The sequence below is a fragment of the Dendrobates tinctorius genome, unplaced genomic scaffold (assembly GCF_039654945.1).
Source record: "Dendrobates tinctorius isolate UK_male_01 unplaced genomic scaffold, ASM3965494v1 ptg000186l, whole genome shotgun sequence".
Lineage (NCBI taxonomy): Eukaryota > Metazoa > Chordata > Amphibia > Anura > Dendrobatidae > Dendrobates > Dendrobates tinctorius.
Genome location: NW_027361853.1, coordinates 2,070,864 through 2,094,424, shown reverse-complemented (window position 1 = coordinate 2,094,424; position 23,561 = coordinate 2,070,864). Strand labels below are relative to the sequence as shown.

At 43.1% G+C, this 23,561-nt stretch overlaps 1 protein-coding gene across 1 annotated transcript in view; it reads right to left on the bottom strand.

The window, feature by feature from the left end:
• Window positions 1-23,561, bottom strand: part of RYR3 (ryanodine receptor 3) — an 869,465-nt gene that overhangs the window by 367,557 nt on the left and 478,347 nt on the right. The window contains exons 26-33 of the mRNA XM_073552155.1: window positions 22,273-22,420; window positions 14,459-14,664; window positions 13,905-14,079; window positions 8,644-8,852; window positions 8,021-8,181; window positions 6,817-6,850; window positions 3,071-3,234; window positions 2,319-2,484 (exon numbers count right to left, since the gene is read on the bottom strand). Of these exons, the coding sequence (XP_073408256.1) occupies window positions 2,319-2,484; window positions 3,071-3,234; window positions 6,817-6,850; window positions 8,021-8,181; window positions 8,644-8,852; window positions 13,905-14,079; window positions 14,459-14,664; window positions 22,273-22,420 (1,263 nt within the window). The remainder of the gene's footprint in view (window positions 1-2,318; window positions 2,485-3,070; window positions 3,235-6,816; window positions 6,851-8,020; window positions 8,182-8,643; window positions 8,853-13,904; window positions 14,080-14,458; window positions 14,665-22,272; window positions 22,421-23,561) is intronic.

Here is a 23,561-nt window from a genome sequence, read left to right as displayed (position 1 = left end):
ACAGTGCGCCCGCTGAGAAATGGCGGCCGGTAACAATAGGAAATTTTTTTCTATTGGTTAATTTTGATCACTGTGACTGACCATATCACAGTGATCAAAATAAAAAAAATAGTAAATAAACCCCCCCTTTATCACCACCTTAGTTACGTAAAATAATAAAATAAAAAAGTGTGTTTATTTCCATTTTTCCAATAGGGTTAGGGCTATTGTTAGGGTTGGGGTTAAAGTTAGGTTTAGAGTTGGGGCTAGGGTTAGGGTTGGGCTAGGTTTAGGGTTGGAGCTAGGGTTAGGGTTGGGGCTAGGGTTAGGGTTGAGGCTAGGATTGTGTTGGGGCTAGGGTTGTGGTGTTGGGGTTAGGTTGATGTTGGGATTACGCAGGACATGCGTATGTATGTGGATGTATGTGGATGCATCGTTTTGACGTGCCCGCTGAAAGCACAGAAATGCAACATGTTGCGCTTCTGTGCGTTCGGAGGGCACGTCAAAACGACATATCCGAATACATCCGCATGTCCTGCATACCCAATGTTAAAGATAGGTACACAGGAGGCATGCAGAAGTAAGGAGAGCTAAACGGACGAAGTGCGGAAGTAGGCAAGGCTTAATGGAGGAAGTACGTAGCCCTCCGCAGCTCAGCTGAACGCTAATGTGAACTTAATCTAAGTGTTCATAGCACTGCGCTCTAATCACGCAGGTAATTCTGCATGTGTTCACTGAACAATGCGGATTTACAGCATCCAATACATATTTAATGTGGAAATTTCAGTTGTGAAGAGTAGCGGTCCTGCAACTGAAATTTACATGCTGTGGTTCTTAAACCTGCACTGCAGTTCAGTTTACGCAGAGTCAAACAGAAGCACCGTGGGCATAGGATTTCTATAAATCCCATCTACTGTGCTTGTACTGTATAACCCAGGGTTTTGAAGGCAGCGCAAATGCGCTGCATCCAAAATGCTATTATTCCTGATCATGGGCACGTACCCTTAAGGACCACCTCCCCCCACACTCCTTCCATCCTGTGGAAGAATGTCCTGAATGGGAGATGTGGATATAAAAAGTTTCTCTCTCCTTCTGCAAACAGACCCTTTTCAGGAACAGCCTAAGGAACCATGGCTCCCTCTGGGGAAATACAAGTCTGCTCCTCTGCCCATCAGTGAACCCACAAAGATGTTTGGAGAACCCCAGTTGGGACTGTACTATATGTGATTACCGGCTGGAGCTTGATACACGTGCTATGGTCGTGATATCCATTGTCTGGAGGAACATAGGCTGTGACTGCAGACTATGCCGGCTGGAGATACCAAAAGCTGTAGGATAACCAAAAGTTGGGAGACAGTGTGTATCACCTGGTACGAGGCAGTGGAACTAGCGTACTGAGGACATTGCATTTTGGCCATCTATCCGAATTGCTATAAGACCATGGACGTAAAGAATAAAAATAGTTGCATTGTTAACCTTCCTAGGTGATTATTACAACCCATAACCTCAGATCTTTACAAATAGTGTCATAAACTTTGTTGCTATCATTGTGCATGCAGGATCATTAATAAGTTTCAAAATTAACAAATAAGAAATTGAAAATATCAACTAGTGCTAAGCCATGCCAACTTCAAGTGGGATTATTTTCTTTTGGCCTTTGGATCAATTAATGTATTATAACCTAGGCCCACATGAGAACCTTTGGCAATCTAATGGGCCAGTTCAGACCTGGCCATTGCACAGATCCAAATAATGCATTTGTACATAAACTCTAGAGGTATAACAACTAAGCTATATCCATCAAAGTGTAAATGCTTGAAGGATTCTTTTGTCACTTTAAAAAATGATGAAGCTATTGCCAGTCGAAGAACAGTCACTTTTGATATGAACATTAACTATAGCAAGATCTAGATTACTGAAACCCATTATAACTAAGAGGTGCAATAGCTCCCTAGCAAATGTGTCTCTAGGTTTTCAATTTTGTGGTGATGGCAAACATAGCTGCAGTAAATCTATAGAGCCCTGACAAGTTATAATAGTTAAAGGACTTGTTCCCACAAAGTTCATTTTATAATAAACAGATCTAGGAATAAACATAAGTTACACAATTGGATGGGTTTAAAAAAAATGTTCCTTTGCTGGGATAATCTTATAAATGTGCTATGCTATGTACTGTGTAACATCTGTGTCTGACCATGCAGGAACATGGTCTAATCACACCACAGCTCCTGGCCAGGGGAGGATGCAAAAGAGTATACAGACAGGGCAGCAGTTCTTGAAACAATGTGGATTAGATACTTTGTAACAATATGACTGAAAAAAAAGTTTGATAAAAGTACCTGGTAGCAGGTCCCCAGATCTTTTCCATTGGCTGTAAATGAGAGCAGCCCTGTGGCCAGATCAACAAGGCACCCAATATCAATATCTACATTGTTGCGGCTAGATCTTTGCGAGCCGGTAGCGAGGTCACCTCCCCACACCATGTAACAATTGCTCCGTTTAACACTGAAAGTATGGAAAAAAGAAGAAAATAGCGTAGGATAATTGAACAGAGGTTCAATTGCTAATACACAACTATCTTGTATGCTTCGATTACTTATAGAATAACTAAAATTTTTCAACTTTTTATATTTGAGTGCCCTTGTAATTGCAAGCAAACTGGAGTCCTAAGACAACCACTGATGACTCAACACTCTCAAAAGGTGCACAGCTCAGGCAACAAGTGAGCACAGCTCTTCCCTGAGTGCGCACACAGAAAGGGGTACAGATTCAACCGAAAGCATAGGTTACAATGCCTATACTTTCTCTTGAATTGGTATTCCACTCTAGGTACATACTGCAAGCAGCAGCTGGGCGCTCCTGTCACCTGAGCTGCACAACTCTTGGGTAATGGAGGGGGTTGGAGTGATGGTTAATTTCTCAGGACCTTGACTTCCATGAATCTGATTGCAATTAAAAAGGCACAGAAATGTAAAATAAGTTACAAAGGTGTTCTTACTCTTTAAATACCAAGGATGAACTGTATGTTTGGAGCATTTAGTCTGCAGACAAACTAGTCCAAGAGCATACTGTCTACAAAACCAGATCTTACCTTTCATGTACTCTGCCCCTTTCATCTCCTAAAGTGACAGTCACAGTGCAATTTTTGCTTAAGTCAAAATTTTCACTATAGAAGTGGTAGTCAGGAGTCACCCATCCTACCCACACTGAGGATGGATCTTGTCCAGCAAATATCCGGACAGAGTAGTAATACAACTGGAAAGAAAAAAAAAAAAAGCATAACACATGCAATGACACAAAATACATTTTTGAAGAATGTCCCAACAATCGCTGTTCACTGTCTACTGAGTGGTAACTAAAACTCCTCTGTGCATACTTCTGAGTGAAATTCAGATGCTCCTGGGAGGAAAAAAGTTCATTTTCTACTGGTAGCCGCACTTTCAGTAAGTTGGTAAGAGCATTGCAAAACTATTAACCTTATATCTACAGGTTAACAGGATGACAAGTTCCCTTTAAACACCCACTTTCATCATATCCTTTATTGGCAAATCTGCTTTGTTATGAGATTCTCTTCCCCGTATTACTGCCCATCTAGGTAATTTTACCATTGAGGGTGCTATTACACTTTCATGGCTGAGCCATAGGTATTACATGTTTACAGCTAATTGCCTTCCTCCAACTGTATTTTCAATTTGAAACTGCTGGCAAGTACACGTGCAAAATGGCAAATAGCTATAAACTGCGTATGGCACCATTGGCTCAGCCGTATATAGAGCCTATACTGTCATGGCAAGAAATCTTATATTTATTGAGTTCAGATGTTCCTGCCAATTGTAAGCTCACAGCAGTATCCACAGTGAAACACTGTTAGCATTATGGGTCGTACTGAAGTTCAAAGTTGCAATGAGTAAGAATGCCACCATTGCCACAGGTTAGTTTGGAAATATTTTCCCTGATTCATCTGTCCAAGTTAACTAAATGTTATTATTCTGAAATGAAGGCATATACAACTATTCAGCCAGTGTTGTAACTTGAAGCTCATCAGATCCAATGCAAAATTTCTAAAAAGGGACTCAATTGTTACTTGGTCTTCCCATATAGTAGTGAAAGAAACATTTTGGCCCTTCATAAGTTATATGGCGTGGATATAACTGCAACTCCTGAATCCAATACTGCCTAGCTTCTTTTGCGCTTTTGTAGTGACAAAACCACAAGTACCGTGTTTCCAGATATTTAAAAAATAGGTGTCCATGATCGAGGAGCAGCAGCCCAAAATAAGGTCAAGTGCAATGTAATACCAAGTGCCGTGGGAAGATAAAGTATGCTGCCAAGAGGCTCTGGAAAATGATAAAAAAAAGTTTAACCATCGGGCAGTCTAATAAATGAATCTGGGAGTGGTGGATGCTCAAAAAATTGTGTGCAATGGAATACATGAAGTCTATTGTTAAATTTGATAGAAAAAATGATAAAGGCATAATGCTATATTTCAGGTTTAGGGTTAGTCCCTTTGTTTCCAGTGAAGTGTATTGTTGACGCACGAGCATACAAAGACATTTCACCCAATTATATGGTCCGAATTTTGCGGCAACTCTTTGGGTAAGGCTGCTTTCTGTTCTAGGGATGTCTATTAAGACATAGTGTAGTGTAGAGAAACAGCATAGAGCCTTAATCTTAGCCACATCAAACACATTTGGCATGAATTGGAATGCCAATCACAGGACAAACCTAAGCCAACATAAATGCCTAATTTATGGTGAACCACCATTTTTACTTCAAATTATCTAATAACATTTACTGTAGGTATGTGTATGTTATTTAAAGGAGACCTGTCATGATCCAGGGTGGATCTGACAGATTAAATGCACAAGTAACCTTTTTTTTCCTGTGAGCTGTTTTGCTCAGGGTTGGTTTTGTTCCCCGGTGGCCAGTATGGTCATTGCACTTGTGCTTAGAGATAGTTTTGCCCCGGTGGCCAGTATGGTCATTGCACTGGTGTTTTTAGAGATAGTTTGCCCCCGGTGGTGGTTAGAGTAATTGCAGGGGAATCACTAACAGGTGTGTTTGCTCTATAAAGGTGTGTCAGTAGTGCTCACTGACATTGGTGATATTATTATTGTTGGGCTTTCCAACCATCCTGGGTGAAGGAGGGAGCTGGAGGGAGCTGGAAGAGAGTCCTGGAGTGGCAGCTATGGTGTCAGCGAGGAGTTTGTGTAAAGCATGGTGGAGTGGCAGCTATGGTGTCAGTGAAGAATTCCTGGAAAGCTTGGTGGAGTGGCAGCTATGGTGTAGAGCTGCACTCAGTTTGCTGGACTCTGTTACTGAGAGGTGCACTCAGTTTACTGGACTCGGTTGCTGGACAGTTGCACTCAGGTGCTGGACTCTGTTGCTCCAAGGTGGAACTCAGTGCTGAATGCTGTTGCTGTAAAGCTGCACCCAGGTGTTGGACACAGTGGAGGAAGATGCACTCAGGTGTTGGTCTCTGTTGCCAGGAGCAAGTGCATCAGAGCAAAGCTAAGTGTTTCCCTGTTTGTCACTTTTCCTCATGTTGGTGTTAGTGCAGCGGTGGGGCCAGTGCCTGCGCCACCCAGCTCCCTAGCAAGGGATAGGTGTAGGGTGTGCCAGGGCTATAGGTTCCTGAGCGGCGCCCAGTGCGGAACCGGCATAGGGAACGTTAGGAGCGTTAGGGACACTGACTCAGGGGAGTGCAGGAGGTCTCCATGTCCCCCGTTCCCTATTGCAGGGCCTTCCGTTGTAAATGTTTCCCTATCCCCTTTGCCTTGTTGCATTAGTTACCGGCCTGCTGGCCCCGTCACACTGGACAATTATACGTGCCACGTCCTGTTGTTTCAGTTACCGGCCTGCTGGCTGTGTCACACAGGACGGGGCACGTGACAAGACCTTTCACAAAATGTTTTTTGCTCAACCGGACACACAATGTAATAAAGGCTGCAGAGCTGAATATTTTTTTTAATTTCGCCCCTCAACTTTAAAGCGAAGCTGTCACCTGTCACCTGTTTTGGCCGCTATAAGATGCGGCCACTGCCTTTCAGGGCTTATCTACAGCATTCTGTAATGCTGTAGATAAGCCCCCGATCTGAAAGATAAGAAAAATAAGTTTTAATATACTCACCCGGGGGTGGTCCGGTCCGATGGGTGTCGCAGGTCCGGGTCCGGCGCCTCTCATCTTCTTGCGATGCCGCCCTCCTGCTTGCTTCATCGCTCCCCAACATCGTGCTACTGCACAGGTGTACTTATCTGCCCTGTTGAGAGCAGAGCAAAGTACTGCAGTGCGCAGGCGCCGGGAAAGGTCAGTGATGCCCAGCGCCTGCGCACTGCAGTACTTTGCTCTGCCCTCAACAGAGCAGAGAATTACACCTGCACAGAAGTGCGATGCCGGGAGCGATGAAGAAGCAAAGAAGCAGGAGGGCGGCATCGCAAGATGGGAGGCGCCAGACCCAGACCTGCGACACCCATCGGATCGGACCACCCTCCTGGATGAGTATAAAACTTATTTTTCTTCACTTGCAGGTCAGATCAGGGGCTTATCTACAGCATTATAGAATGCTGTAGATAAGTCCTGAAAGGCAGAGGCCGCATCTTATAGCGGCCAAAACAGGTGACAGGTGACAGGTTCCTTTTAATAATATTGAAGGATATTCCAGTATCCCTTAAGGAAAGAATAGTGCTGTGGACAATTTTAGTCTTCTGATGAAAAATACCAGAATGGCTAATGGTTATATGAATAAATATTTATGTTTAGAGATTTAAAATGTGCATATTGTTCTCAAGAGGCATAATAAACCTCTGTAAAATTAATAACCAAAAACCATGACTTACTGATGTCGTGTGAGATCCTTCTTGAAGAGCATTTCTAAAATCAAAGCAGAAAAAAAGTTGGAATTTTATAAAAAAGAAAAAGAAAAGATTTATTTTTTAACTTTAACATTAAATGTAAATTTATCAAGATTTTCTCGCCAGCCTTGATGATAGGGTGTGGAGGAGTCAGACGCTCCTGATTCATGAAGAGATGCACACCTCTTTGTGAGTCAGATGCGTCTGATGAGTAACGTTTGAATAACTGGAGTAAGATTTCTGGTGTAATGAATGCCACATCTTGTTCTAAAGTAGCCTAGCCATGACATTACACCTTCTCAGCACCTCTGTCAAGTCCATGGTCTGTACATTTTTACGGAGCGGAGAAAAACAGACCTGAAAATGGCACAGTTTTTGCACAACTCTGAGTTGCATCAAAATTTTGTGACTTTTCAAAGAAATTGAAACCAGAATTCTGGGGAGAAATTGTTGCATCAGGGTCATTGTGTTCAGTTTATCTGCAGCCCCACAACAGGGAAAGTGAAGCATTACACAGATCTCATCAAAGTAAATACCCTGTACATGTAAGCACAGACAATCTGGATCCATGAAGGACAGAGACCTTTGGGCTTCCACTCATGAACACAAAATACCTAAATAAAATTTAAAGAGGTCTTTCAAAACAACATGAATACTTTTGCCCTGTAACATCATATAAGTTCACTCATGAAAGCCTCTAGCTTTATAGTCCATACAAATACATATCACATCAGTGTATATAGTCTTTATAAGTCCTCTAGGAATAAATGATGTTTAGTTCTCACCTAAATCGTTCATAACATAAACATAATTAACAGACGAGGACATGATCTAGTCTTGTATATGTTGCAAAAGTATCTACCGGTATATATCCCATTTTTAAAGACATTACCTACGCTAAACTCTTTGTCTCCTGTCATGCACACACAACTAGGGAACCAGTTCAGGCCTTGTTATGTTTATTGAGCTTTATAGATGTATCCTCAGAGGACCCCTTTAGGATGATATTTTATTTATTTATTTATTTTTTTAATCTGGTGTTAGTAATCCTATAGATGGTATTAAGAACTGTAAAACACCTGCCATGCCTTGCCAAGAATATGGACAACATATGTTAAGCAGAGTTTTTTTTTCTTGTAATTGGTGAAGTCATAGTTAATTTTGACGTATGGGCGATAAAACAAAATACCTCTTCTGGAAGTTCTCTTCATTGCTGAAGGCAGAGTGGAACTCCACAGGCATACTCAGCCTGCAGTATATCATATCTTCATTGCTATTCTGGGTGCCAAAGGTTTTGTGCGTAACCTTTAAGCATGGAGGGGCTTCTACAGTTCCATCTTTCCTTGTCACCTAAACGTTACAAAGTAAATGTTAAAACATTTTGTAAGGAAAACAGACAATACTTTATAATACAGAGGGGTTAATGACAATGATATAGTTCAGATGTTTAGGGCATAGCCACATGCCTGCTTGACTTTTACCGAAACGCCCATTGCCACTCCTCTATTCGCAGCAGTTATGGGCTGTGGCACTGGATAAGTTGAAATAGTGTGACAATTCCTTTAAATTGTCTATTTGGGTTTAGTCATTTTTTTCCAGACTTTTAATCAGCAAATCATAGTTCGCCAGCATTATAATGGATGGAAACATTTTTATATAGGATTTTGGAATAACCCGATAAAGATTGTTGGAAACACATTTTGTTGACACGTTTGGAAGGTAGAGGTGTAAGAAGCAGATTAAAAAAAAATGGCTCTGGAAATGAATATTAAGTAAAGGTTATGTATTACATAAATGAGAAGGGATATCTACCTCAATGTGAGGATGATCTTTTGGCACGTTGACAAAGGTTGGTAAGCGCTTGCTGAACCACATGGCTACATCTCTGTTCATGTTCACAGCAAACGGTTGGAAGCCCTCCTGTAGGCCACACATTGTGTAGTATTTGAAAGTGCTGGCATCTTTACCAAAATTCATGCGACCGGTCTGAGACAACCCAAGGGAGCAGACCGGGACAAAACCTGCAGAACACATGTACAGGAAATAAACTCTGGGTGAAATAAGGAGTGGACAGATGGCAAGCTCTCCAGGTAAGATTTATAAAAATCTGTTTCCAAGACTTTAAGTTCAGCTTATTTAAAATGCAACACAAGGTCCTACCGAAAATGTGATTTCCCACTGGTTGAATATATATCAGAAATTTACCAAAATTTGTGAGGATATTACACAATGTCAAATAATAAAATACAATCATGTCAACATCATTTCATGATCCATGCTGGATCAGGACTGATAAAAAGCACAGTTAACCTTTCTTTTTCTTAAGCTGTGCTTAAGTTTGGTTTTTGCCCCCGGTGGCTATTAGGATTATTGCACTGTGGTGTCGTTTGTTCTAAGTTTGCCCCCGGTGGTGGTGAGCGTCATTGCACTCTGGTTTCTTTAGTTAAGTGCACATGATTATAATGCAGGTGTGATTGCTGGCTCTGCTATAAAAGAGTCACAGGTGTTGCAATCAGTGTTGGTGATAGTGTTCATTTCAACCATCCTTGGTGGAGGAAGGAGCTGGAGAGCGTTCCTTGCAGCACTGTCTTAGCCCTGGTGTAGAAGAAGTCATAGGGGATTTCCTTGTAGCTCTGACAGAGCTTGGTGGCAGCGATACAGGAGGAGAGCTGCATTCTGGTGGTGGACTCTGTTGCCAGGAGCAAGAGCAACAGAGTAAAGCTAAGTGGTGTTACCCTGTTTGTGTTTTTCCTTAGTGTGTATTAGTACAGCGGTGGGGCCAGTGCCTGCGCCACCCAGCTCCCTAGCAAGGGATAGGTGTAGGGTGTGCCAGGGCGACAGGTTCCTGATCGGCGCCTGGTGCGGAACCGGCATAGGGAACGTTAGGAGCGTTAGGGACACTGACTCAGGGGAGTGCAGGAGGTCTCCACGTCCCCTTTCCTTATCGCAGGGCCCACCGTTGTAACTGTTTCCCCTTTCCCAGTGTCTTGTTGTTTTAGTTACTGGCCTGCAGGCCGTGTCACACAGGACAGTATCACGTGCCGCGTCTTGTTGTTTTAGTTACCGGCCTGCGGGTTGCGTCACACAGGACGGGTCATCGTGACACATCATGGTGATAATTACTCTACTATTTTCTGCTATACAATGTGCCTATCTGTGGGCTATTTGAACCAATTTACAAAGTAAAAAAATAAAACAAAAGCTTAAAGTACTTGAATGCCAAATAAAGCTAATTTATTGTGAGTCGTTAATGCCAAGATGTGAGTCATTATGGGAAATTGCTGGTCGCCAAGGATGAATTAGTATTAGAGATATCCATTAAAAAGCACAATATTGTCCAACAATGTACACTTTCATCCTTCTCAGCAGTAATTAATCTACTGGCTTCTGATGAAATGCAGCACTGCAAACACAAAACAATTGCAAATGTATCTGACAATATGTGAATGTATACCACAAATCGTTAACAGATGACTAATTAATAGAATTTAATTGGCAGACAAAAGTAATGTCAAACCTGGCACAAGTGAAGAAGCAAGTACTTTCATGACGTTTGAGACCACAAATACTTGAAATGACTTAGACAGTTGATGGATCTTTTTAACTGTTATATCCTCTTTCTTGTTGCATATTATACACTTTTGCATCTCAATAAGGAATAAATTCTTGGACTTTGAGTGCGCCCGTCAGGGTTCTTTCACGGCTGCTTCATTCACGCTGCAGACATCCATATCCCTCCAGGGAACTCTCAGGCTCTGGCAGCTATTACACAGCGACCACACGTGCTGTTAGGAAGACAGACGTCTCTTTGCACAAGACCTTCCAAACTGGACCAATCAGGTCCCAGCATTCACCCCAGGGGGTGAATGCTGGGACCTGATTGGTCCAGTTTGGAAGGTCTTGTGCAAAGAGACGTCTGTCTTCCTAACAGCACGTGTGGTCGCTGTGTAATAGCTGCCAGAGCCTGAGAGTTCCCTGGAGGGATATGGATGTCTGCAGCGTGAATGAAGCAGCCGTGAAAGAACCCTGACGGGCGCACTCAAAGTCCAAGAATTTATTCCTTATTGAATTGTGGTACGGTTCCGCTGTGGACCGTTGGACGTGCAGCAGGCTGACTTACTATACAGGCTTTATTTTATCTTTGAGAAGGTGAGTCTAATACTTTCAGTATTTGAACATTTTACCCGGATAAGACCCTATTGCGCTTTTGTTTCAACCTTTTAGTGAAAATAACACTTTTGCATCTAGCAGTTTACTCAGGAGCGATATATATGACTTTCAGGATATTTTACAAATGGGAAGTCTTTATTTATAAACTCTGCAACGTTTCAGAGAAAAACATAGTTTATAGCCACCGGGGGCTGAGCCACATGGGAGACTAGTCAGACTGGCGGATCACCTGTGGCTTCTCCCTACCTACCAGTGACTGACAGGTCACTCCCTATACACGTACGCATGTTTCAGAGTTAGATATATAATTGAACACATGCAGTCAATGTCTGCCCTTGGTTTGGGCATCATGTACCATCTGTCAGGTTCCATTTAAAGGGAACCTGTCATCAGGATTGTGCTCAGGTTGTCAGGTTGGCACTTTTACAATGATACCTGGGTGATGAAGTCCATCTTGCAGTTGTTGTTTAATCCTTATTTTCAGTTTTGAGTTAATTATATGCTTGTGCATCTGGTCGGGCTGTGGGGGGGTCTTTATGTGGTGCTCTGCTTAAGTATTCATTGGTATGGTTTCTGATAGGTCACTGATCCCTCACTGACCTGCCTCCTATTTTACATAATGAATATTATATATATATATAAAAAAATCACCTTCAGCAGGTCTGCGCTGCAGCATTTGTAATGTGCATTTAATTTTTTTATTTGATGCTATACATAAATTCATAAAAAAAATCTGTCTCAAAATGGTGATGTCCATGCCTGTGCAGTAGCATCTATCAGAGATCCTATAGATGCTACTGTGCAGGTGCCAGGAGCGCCATCTTGCTAGAGAAAAAAAATTGTCTCCTCCAAGATGGCGGCGCCGGTGCCTGTGAAGTATCATCTATCGGATCGCTTATAGATGCTACTGCACAGGCATAGACAGACCATTTTGAGACAGATTTTTATTTATTTTTTATTTAGTGGAGAAATTGTTTTTTTCTCTAGCAAGGTGACCTTTGTTCAGAGGTGTCCTTCTATTTATACGTGCATAAAACTATGGTGGACACCATTCACTTTTATGCACGCCTAAAAAGATGAACAGTGCTGGATCATAGGCCAGACGGCGTCCACAGTGCCTACATCTGCCTCATTATAGGAAATCTTTCGTCGGGGGTTTTGTCTGAATCACGTATTTCAGAGATTTATATGGCTTTGACGTTCAGCAGCCTCATCGTTGTTATTGTAATGGTTTATAACTGTCAGTGCTGCCCTGACACAAGCCCCTTAGACCATGTTCTGCTCATAGTCTAAGGGGCTTGCCATAGTCAGGTGACCCAGATGTCGTCATGATGACATTGCATCACCATGTCTACCATCGGGATGCCGCGAGGGCGCCGATCAGACGGCAGAGGGGGCTCCTACCCTCTGCCTGCTTTCAAAATGATGACATTGATATTGATCACAGCATTTAGGGAGTTAAACTGCTGGAAGCAGTGTGGGCACCGCTCCAGACAGTGAAAGCTGGGTATCAGCTGAGATATCAGCTGATCATCTGGCCGCAATTGCCATGATGTACCTAGAATGTCCAAGGTCGGGAAACACTTCCCAACCTTCGGGAAGGGGTTAACTGTTCACAATAATAGTAATTTTGACCATGGGTGCCCCAACTTTTATATGCCACTGTATGGGCTTGTTTTCTTGCTGGGCTGCTGTAGTTTTTATTGATACCCTTTTGGTATCCATTCGACTTAATGATTATACTTTTTAGTGATGTTAAGTAGAAAAAAAAAAGATTTTGTAAGTTCGATTTTTCTCCTGTATTGGTGTAAACCGCATGGGAAAATTATTTTATATGTTTATTAATTTGGACTATTACACATGCAGTCATATCAGCTACTTTATTTTTTACATGTTTTAGATTTAGCCGGTTACTTTTGGGTAGAGAGGATGATTTACAACTTTAGATTTTTTATGGCTTTTTGTTAAACCCCTTATAGTTTCTTGATTGCCTATAGAATAACGTGCAAAACTACAGTATTGTAATCTACTGCATAAATACTGGTCTCTTGGGAAGTCTAGCCAAAGGCAGGCCTTTATAATAATGATGCAATGGAAGACATAGAGGCTATCAGAAGGCCTCCAAGCTGTCATGGAAACCTGTCGGTACCCTGCGATAGGTGTGCATAGGAGTTGGAATAGTTGGAAATATTTAACAAATATTTGCATAGTGGCTTCTCTTTTTACTTTAAAAGCATTAAAAGGTGAACATGTGGTCTTCTTTAGAAAATCTCTCCCAGAATGCAGTACCTGCACATAACTAGGTTCCACGCACTTGGAATTAGCATTAAACATTCAGTATATCTTTTTAACCAAAGGTGTAACAACTACAAAAGCGGACTTACTTTATAACTAGAAATGCTAGCCATCAGGTTCAAGAAGTGGAAAAATATGTTTTGCATAACGTTTACTGCTTTATAACTTTTTTCTTCATTAATTTACATCTCTGGTTCCCTTTAGACCATCACCCAGTTTCTTCTCTTTGATTTACAATATCTCTCTATGATGCACACAGATCACACACTGCTCTCAGCTCCAATTCTCCTTTACTAGAGGGGCATCCTGCATTGTTGGCACACTTATGGCTATACCATTGTTATGCCAATGTAATTGTTTCTCTGCAGATAGTAATTTATTTATTATGAAGCAGGAATTGGAGAAGAGGCTGCCAAACCAAATAGCTTTTACAATCAATTGCGTCATTCTGTGTTCAAAATAATCTGCGTGAAGGCTTTATATTTTCGTCAAGTTTAAGTGGCAATTTCTACCCACACTCCAAAACCACACTGATAAGTTCATTGCTACCTATGACATTGGAGTGTAAGTGCTTACAATATCCAAAAGAGTCTTTTAGTCATACTTACCATTCTCGATTTCAAAGTCAGCAAATGCCAGCTCTGATCCTTGATTAGTGATGAGAAGTTCTCCATTTAAAGTGAAAATCATTGATTTGTCTTCCAAATTAATCATGGATCCCACCACATCTCCGGGCTGCCAGTTTCGACCAAAGAATGAGCTTCCCATGTTCCAACAGTGTCCCTGTCAAAAGTATAATACTAGTTGTCTTCTATGATATATGCATAATTTATAACTTTTTACCCTCCTCACATTTTTCTAATACTAAAGACTTTTTTTATCCTCAAGACACTTGGGTACAGGGCAGACAATATTGCCCCTTGGCTGGAAAATAGAATAATTTACACATCTTCATGCACAAAGTTTCTTTAAGGTAAAAGGAGTTTTTTTTTGGTAATTGTTCTTTTTTGGGGAAGATTACACTAGCAATAGATAAACTATCACTGTATAAGTTAAAACCTCTTGATTTTGGGTATTATGTGATGTAAACCTCAGTATTAACTTAGTAGCTTAAAGGGAATATCACATGTTGTACAGTGTGCTGAACAGTGAGGTCACTTACTCTGCTTCCTTCAAATACAAATGCTCGATCGTCTGCTCCAAGTTCGATATCTGGTCTGCAGCAGGGTCTGGCCCAGCCTACACGCATTTCGCCTCCGGTCACCACCTCAAACTCAAAATACCATTTTCCGGACTTCACAGCATAGGTCTGTTCCACCCTAAAGAAGCGAATCTTATCAATGCTGACTCTCTCCATCATTTGGTCAGCTGCAAGGCAGAATATAAATTAAGAAAAATGTAAGCAAACATAAAATTTTGAAAAGTGCCAAAATCCGTTATTAAGTAAAAAATAAAATATGTATCTCACAATTAACTGTAGATTCCAATATTGATAAGGAATTTTTATTAAGAGCTAGAGTAAGAAAGCACCTTGAGTTCATCAAATTACCATTTAGAAATCAACGATCCATATCCAATGGGTGTTGAATCGATGGTAACAAGTGCCAGAAAATACACATTTGAATTTTTTATTGGCACCTGCTACTGTGGTGCCCCTGAGGCTCAGTCGCCACAGAGGTACTCCACCTCCTCCTGAGGTGTGGTGCCCCACCATCCAGGTAAGTTGGAGGCTCCTGACCACGCCCCAACATCTGCATCCCACACAACACAGTAGTTCAGCAAAGCCACATTGTGGCTCCCTGCTTGAAGTGTAGCAGAGGACCTTTGGTGGTTCCGTGCTTGGAACACTAAACGTGCTGGGAGGCGGGTGGAGTTGAGAATACATAAAAGAGCGGGAATGTTTAGAATTACAGGTCAGTCAGAGAGAGAAAAGTGAGGAGAGAAGATCCCTGGGAGAGGGATGGAGGAAGGAGGTGCTGCAGCAGACCTCAATGACATGGGTCTGCTGGCACGGGAAAGGAAAGAAGGAGAAAGACATTGAACTGAAACCTGATCTTCTATAGGAGAGATTAGTACAGAACGAAGGCGTAAAAGGGAACAGAGAGGACGTAGGTTAGAGGAAAAACCCTGCCTAGAAATTCTAAGCGCAAGGCCGGGGCCCGGTCCCCGAGGTTGTATGGACACTAATGGTTCTGCAGCAGACACCGGTGGAGTAGTGGGCTGTAAATGCACTACTCCCATCTAAGACTTGGGGGCACAACAGCAACTTGGATAGAGAGCCGGGACTCATGAGTAAGGAGTCCCCGAAGCAGGCTACAGCTGTCTGCCGTACAAGTAGTGTTCTTGGGAACATCTGTCAGGAGGCACTCCAGTGTAACTCAGTACTAGGAGTACTTCACACTTAAAGGCGCTATAGAGGAGACGTTCAGAAAGGCACATGTTGGCAGAGTGTTGGAAGGGAGCATTCCATCTTGCCTGGAGGTTGACTCAGTCCCTGACCTGGAGGATACGGCAAAGAGGCAGGCACCCGTGTGTACTGCAGACTGTGAGTAAAGCTGTGAACTACAAGCCCTGGTGTCCTCCATTCATTCTTGCGTCAACGCACCCGGCACCGCTACATCTGGCTACCGGCTTCTACATCGCTTGTGCCTCTCCTCTAATTCCACATCTACACTGCCCTGGGGCTACAGCTTCACCTGTGGGGAGCTTCACCATCTTGGCTGCAACACACCACCAGCCCCAGAGGATCTGCAAGCAGCGTCGGCTTAACACCTCACTTGCCGAACACCACAGGTGGCGTCATGAACTATTAATTTAACTACATTCCACCACCATTCAACTTCCCATATTAATTGGGTGCCCAGGGCCACGGACCGGGGTCACCGCTGCTGTGACACATCCCGCTGACACCGGCCCGGTACCGAGTACCCCACGGCCCTGGGAGGGCGACCCAACTTGGCGTCACGAACAGGATGACGAGACCCGATGCCATCGGGTTCTGTGTGCCTAAGATTTGTTGAACTTGGAACTTTTGAGAATGTGCAGAAGACCCAATTTTATAGACTGTAAAATGAACATTAAAAATGGTCGCTGGCACGGAGAAGAAGGGCGTGACGATATGGGAGGTCCTAGGAAAAGACCGCGAACAGTCTTGGGCCTCCCCTGCCTGAATTACTATGTGACAGCAACATGGCCCACCCCCCGAGGGGTTCATATTCTGGCTTGGTATGGAGGCGCTGGAAGAAGACGCCGCCCCAAGAAGGAGGGGCAGAAGCCAGTGGCGGGAAAGGGGCCGAGGCAGGAAGAAGAACGCCAGAACGCCATGATGGAAGAAGAGGGAAGGAGGCCTGCGGAGCGCGGGGAAGCGGATCTCCCCGGCGCCATGGCTGAAGGCTCGGACCCTGCTTCTAATATGAATCGATGGCAGCTGGAGGAGGAGATTGCCCGGCTGACCCAATGTTTGTGACTGAGGCAGGAGGCCTTGTGGAGGCTGAACTGGCAGCACGCCTGGGAGGGGCCTACACCTGTGGTAACCGCCGCTGCTGCACCGGAGCTTCCCCATGCAGATTCCGTGGAGCCTGCCGCCGCCATCACACCACCGGCAGCATCCGGAGCCCCTTCGCTGCCGCCACAGGAAGAATTGTATGAGGCCCGGGAGCCGAAGCGGGGGAAGAGGAGCTTCCGCCCGGACCTGACGCGGCTGCGCAGGTCCCACCAGAGACCCCTGTGGACCCACCGCCATCCCCGGTGTCCCACCGAGCAGCATCCACTGCCACTATGCCTGCACCGGAGCAGAGACCGCACCGCCGGGAGGCACCAGGTATATACCCCGGCCCTCCTAATGGGTTGCCCCCCAAATTCACGTTGTCAGAGGCTGGGCTTGCGGGAACTCGAAATGGGGCAGTTGGAAGAGTCAGCTGGAGGCACTAGACTGTCGGAAATGGGGAGGTGGAAGAGGTTCTTACTGAGAAGGGTACGGCTGGAACAGGCGCGCATGATTCGGCATCTTCGGGGATTGGAGGAGTCCAGGTCGCTTTGGGATAGTGACCTCGGGATCCCTTGGCTGCTGAGTCCCCATGTAGTCACCTATCAGCGCCAACAAGCTGCGGCATCCTTCGGTGCTAGGCCACGCACCAAAGCAGAGGAACCACCCGTCGATGAGGAACAGTTGATGGGTATCGATATGCATCATGGGTTCCCTTTACCACAGCTACAAGACCCTAGGTGGCAATCACATCAGCTGACACAACCCTGTCACTTGGCAAGCAACCAGCAGCAGAATGAAGACACCCAAAGTATCTCATCTGGTAGCAGTTCCCAGTCATCAGCTTCCAGAACCCCAGGAGGGAACAACAACCATTAGTAAATCTCGTTACCCAGGAGGGTATTTGCACAGTTGTGCTTTGTTTTCTATTATATTTTAGTTTTGGTTTTTTTTCCAGTGTTGCCCTGTTTTGTTGGCAGCCTTTATACTTGAACTACAGAGATCATGAACGCTGAATGGTCCAGAACTGCAATTGTAAATAGTTTGCACCTCTTTAGGTGCCTGCTCTTGGTTTTACATAGACACTTTGCGAAGATAAGGTCTACCTCATCTGGAGTATGACTCCAATCAAAGGACACTGCAAGAGATCCCGGCTGGGAGCGGTGTCGAGCGTTTACAAGAATTGTTGAAAGTTTTAATGTGAAGTATTTGACAATGATGTGTCTTATGAGAGTATTGGTAACTAGGAAATGGCTTTTATATAGAATTAGGAATGTTTTGAAACAGAGATGAGAGATTTGAATAAAGAATTGAAAATGTAGATGATGAACCAGGTACCACGGTTGTCACTCAGAGTTAAAAGAAAGGAGAAAATGTGCACTAAAGATGGAAAGAAATGTGTTGATGAAGAATACTGAAGCGATAGTAAGTAACAGACAATAGCACTTTGAATTACATATTGTATTGAAAATTGCACTTTTGACTTAAGATTTTAGATAGTTAATTAAGAATTGTTTGGAACGTTCAAGAATGAGTGCCTCCCACATTGGGAAGTTTAGTATAAGAAATGTTTGTTTAGCATTACAAAAATTTTGTATGTTCCTGTGTTGTCAACTTTGTTTGCCTTGCAGCCTACAGACGTACTGTGTTTAACGGGGGGATATGTGGTGCCCCTGAGGCTCAGTCACCACAGAGGTACTGCACCTCCTCCTGAGGTGTGGTGCCCCACCATCCAGGTAAGTTGGAGGCTCCTGACCACGCTCCAACATCTGCATCCCACACAACACAGTAGTTCAGCAAAGCCACATTGCGGCTCCCTGCTTGGAGTGTAGCAGAGCACCTTTGGTGGCTCCCTGCTTGAAACACTAAACGTGCTGGGAGGCGGGTGGAGTTGAGAATACATAAAAGAGCGGGAAGGTTTAGAATTACAGGTCAGTTAAAGAGAGAAGAGTGAGGAGAGAAGATCCCTGGGAGAGGGATAGAGGAAGGAGGTGCTGCAGCAGACCTCAGTGACCAGGGTCTGTTGGCACGGGAAAGGAAAGAAGGAGAAAGACATTTAACTTAAATCTGATCTTCCATAGGAGAGAGATTAGTACGGAATGAAGGAGTAAAAGGGAACAGAGAGGATGTGGGTTAGAGGAAGAACCCTGCCTAGAAGTTCTAAGCGCAAGGCCGGGGCCCGGTCCCCGAGGTTGTATGGACACTAATGGTTCTGCAGCAGACACCGGTGGAGTAGTGGGCTGTAAATGCACTACTCCCATCTAAGACTTGGGGGCACAACAGCAACTTGGATAGAGAGCCGGGACTCAGGAGTAAGGAGTCCCCGAAGCAGGCTACAGCTGTCTGCCGTACAAGTAGAGTTCTTGGGAACATCTGTCAGGAGGCACTCCAGTGTAACTCAGTACTAGGAGTACTTCACACTTAAAGGCGCTATAGAGGAGACGTTCAGAAAGGCACATTTTGGTGGAGTGTTGGAAGGGAGCATTCCATCTTGCCTGGAGGTTGACTGAGTCCCTGACCCGGAGGACATGGCACGGAGGCAGGCACCTGTGTATACTACAGACTGTGAGTAAAGCTTTGGAACTACAAGCCCTGGTGTCCTCCATTCATTCTTGCGTCAACGCACCCGGCACCGCTACATCTGGGTACCTGCTTCTACACTGCTTGTGCCTCTCCTCTAATTCCACATCTACACTGCCCTGGGGCTACAGCTTCACCTGTGGGGAGCTTCACCATCTTGGCTGCAACACACCACCAGCCCCAGAGGATCTGCAAGCAGCGTCGGCTTAACACCTCACTTGCCGAACACCACAGGTGGCGTCATGAACTATTAATTTAACTACATTCCACCACCATTTAACTTCCCCTATTAATTGGGCACCCAGGGCCACGGACCGGGGTCACCGCTGCTGTGACACGTCCCGCTGACACCGGCCCGGTACCGAGTACCCCACGGCCCTGGGAGGGTGACCCACTGCAACATTAAGTTTTTGGTAGGGTGTTAACAAGGAGAGATTGTGCAGTGTTTGTGCCACCAGATTACAGAAGTACTGATTGTGGACTTGTGTTTAGCAGCAGAAAAAGCACAATAACAAAGGTTACTTTCTTTCACCCCGAGACAACATCCATCATATACTTTTTTTGTATTCAATAATAACTATAGCTTTATGACCATCATCAATTGTGGTGATTCTCCTGATGTCACTGTTATTAGTTCTCTGGCGGGTACACCTAAAAGGTCATGTGGCTGTCGTTGTTATTAGGGTCATGTGCAGGCACTCCATATTATCATTTTTTGTTCATAGTTAGGTGTACATGAGTGCAGAATATTTGGCTGAAGTTAATGGATATTTTACTACACTATTTACAACAATTTACATCAACCTAAAGGATATAAATACCTTTAGAAAATGGAAAAAAAATGACTCTTAATTGGCAGTGCTTCTCAGAAGAATCAAAAGTACAGTGGCGATAGTCACAAAGGAATATGTAAATAAAGTAAAGAATTGTTCCTCTCTGAATATCTCCATTATAAGTGGAAAGACCCTGGCCTACAGCTATTCCGCAACGGACATGTTTTTTCGATTGTTATGCACCCAGCCAGGGCCGGCATTAGTGGCAGGCAGACCAGGCAGCTGCCTAGGGCACCCGTTCCTACAGGGGTCCCCACCAGCAAGTGCATTTTTTAAATAGGCTTTATTATAAAATTGTGTACCATTTCGCACATACAGAACAGCCTCCAGTACATAGCAGGTTGCAGACTGAATCAACAATGAATTCGCCAGTGACCTTCTTCTTAAACAGAGTTTTCAGTCCTAATCTCTCTTCCTCTAAGCTGATGTATAACCATATCAAAGCTGTACCTTGATATGGTCATAAATAACCTTAGAAGATGGTTCAGGCTTCAGAACAACCTCACAAGTGGATTCGCTGTTAATGAAGCACTTGTCCTCTCATCAAAGTATTTATCCTATTAATATATTGCAGTCATCATATTATATAGCACTGTGTACTTACAATTGCTCATTTTGCCTTTCTACCCAGATAATTTTTCTCTTTTCTCTGCTCTACTGTATATAGAAAAAGGAAGTCTCTTTTCCCTGCATTTATCATTCCCCTCTTCACCTCCTTCCCCCTGACAGGGACTTTTGCAGTGACTCGTGACTTGTGCAGGGAAAACTGACCACCTATTTCTACATAGAGCTTACAAGGATTCAGCTAGTCAGTAATTAATCACCTGCTGCCATAGACCTAATGGAGAAGAGAAGAAAAAACTAGTATAAAAGCAAAATTGTAAGTACACAGTGCTATATAACAAGATGATTGCAATATTTTAAGTTGATAACTTTTGATGGGAGAGCTACTTCAACTCATTCTTCAGCCAACTACATATTGTGATACTTTTATCACAGTATGTAGTTGGCTGAATAATGCTTTTATTTTTAAAAAAAAATGTATTTGATTATCTCAGATTTATTTTTGATACCCATGTGTTGGCTCCCGGATATACAGTTGCTTATTGGGGAAATGCACTGTGACATTAGACTTTAGGGTTTTGAAGTGTGTGGCATGCATAGGTTCCTGCGTGGAATCACCCTTAGGCCACATTCAGACGTCCATAATTTTTCGCATTTGCAAAAAATATTAAGTGCATTAATGTTTTGGATCCGAGTTTCATGGGTGTTTGGTCAGTTATTACCATCAGTGTTTTTCATGTAGGGATAAATAAATTCAAAAACTTCTCCTATCTCTTTCAATATTAATAACAAAGAGCACACAGACTGTGGACTGTCAGTGATTTTCACAGATTCATAAGCTTGTATTGGAACTCTTGATCAGTGATGCCAGTAAAAAAGGACATTTGTCTGTGATTTTTTGCATGAACAAACAGCAATGGGTATGTATTCTATCTGTGAAAACAATGGATAGAATATGCACATGAAAAATGGATGTCTGATAAAGACTAGTGATGAGCGAGTATACTTGTCGCTCGGGTTTTCCCTAGCATGCTGGGTGTCCTCCCGAGTATTTTGGCGTGCTCGGCGATTTAGTTTGTGTCGACACAGCTGCATGATTTGCCGCTGCTAGACAGGCTGAATACATGTGTGGAATGCCTGTTTGTTAGGGAATTCCCACATGTATTCAGGATGTCTAGCAGCTGTAAATCATGCAGCTACTTCGACAAAAACTAAATCTCTGAGCATGCCAAAATACTTGGAGGACACCCGAGCATGCTCGTAAAAATCCGAGCAACGAGTATACTCGTGCATCACTAATAGAAACCTCACACACATCTTTACCCGACAGGTACATTTGACTTTAAAGGGAAATCATCTTTCTTTCTCAAAGTAAAGTATTTTTACAAATCTCCCCCTCAAACCAATTGATTTTGAGGACAATTCCTGATGCTTTGGCTTTTATCTCTACTAAATAATCATCCATATATTTTACTTCTGGTCTTCAGATAAATGAATTCTATGTTATAAACTTACTGATTTCTTGGTCGGGTGGCTCGATGTTATAGCCATATCCAATAAATGTTCTGACAGCTTCACGTAAACTGTCTCTATTTGATTTCTTAGTCCGTTCATCAAGTAAAGCATATGGCACCAAGCGAGGGTTTCGTTTGTTCTTAAGATCCTAAACAAATAAGTCATAATTTTTTAGAAACATCTAGATTTTTTTTAATGAACTTGGTTAAAAAAAGAGGTTTGGAAGCCAACTCCCTGGCGTAATCTTATCAAAAGCCTGTACTCACTTTTTGCATGGAATTTCTCCCTAACTCCTATATAATCAGTATATTTTGACTAATAAGGATAAAAAAATTGTTTTTTATTTTTTTGCATTTCTTTTTTTCTTATGGCTGACATAGGATTTTTTTTCTAGGGCTGACTTCAGGAAACTGGTGAATATGAATTGGTTGGCTTTGGTAATTCCTTGTTACCGGTCTAAACTCACCAGAACAAACTGGAGAGTATATCCTGATCTCGTGGTCTGTGGCTGATAAGGGTGGCAAAGTGGTAATCTTGGATTTTATATTATACAGGAAACCTAACTTGAATATCTTAAAGAGAACTTGTCACTTGCTCAAATAAATTTACTTGTATACCTTATAAAAAAAAAAAAGGTTCCCCAATTCTGTTGGTATTTTCAGTTTTGCAGCGCATCACTCCATTGCAAAGATATTCACATTTATTTCTTCTGGAGAACACATGTGGAATCTCTGTTTTGCAGGCCAACTGGATGTTTCTTCCGAGACTTCTCTGGGGTGTATGCTTTTTTCCACTCCTGCCAGATGCTTCCAATCACAGCTCAGCAGCATATGAAATTAATAGACAGCTAGCTCAGCTGCCAAGATATGAGTGGAAGTGTCTGGAAGGGAGAAGTGAAAGCACATGCCCCCAGAGAAGACTCTGAAGCAACGTTAAGTTGGTCTGCCAAAGTAGTTTTCACATGATGCGCTCCAAATGAAACACATTTGAATATCTCTGCATTGAATGGAGTGATGCAGTGTAAAATAGAAACCAGTGACAGAATCAGGAGAGGTCTTGGATTTTTAGAAGGTATTGTAGTCATTTTTTAAGCAAGCGACAAGTTCTCTATAAACAATATGGAAATTTAGAGAAGGCTGACAAAGAATTCAACAACTATGTTTACCCCAACTCTAGACAAAGTATTACTGAAGGAAGTAACCTTAAGAATCCTGAGTCATAAAATGAGTGAGTAATTGTATTACAACATCATTACTGGCATGTAAGACTGTGGTTTAAATCTTTATTTT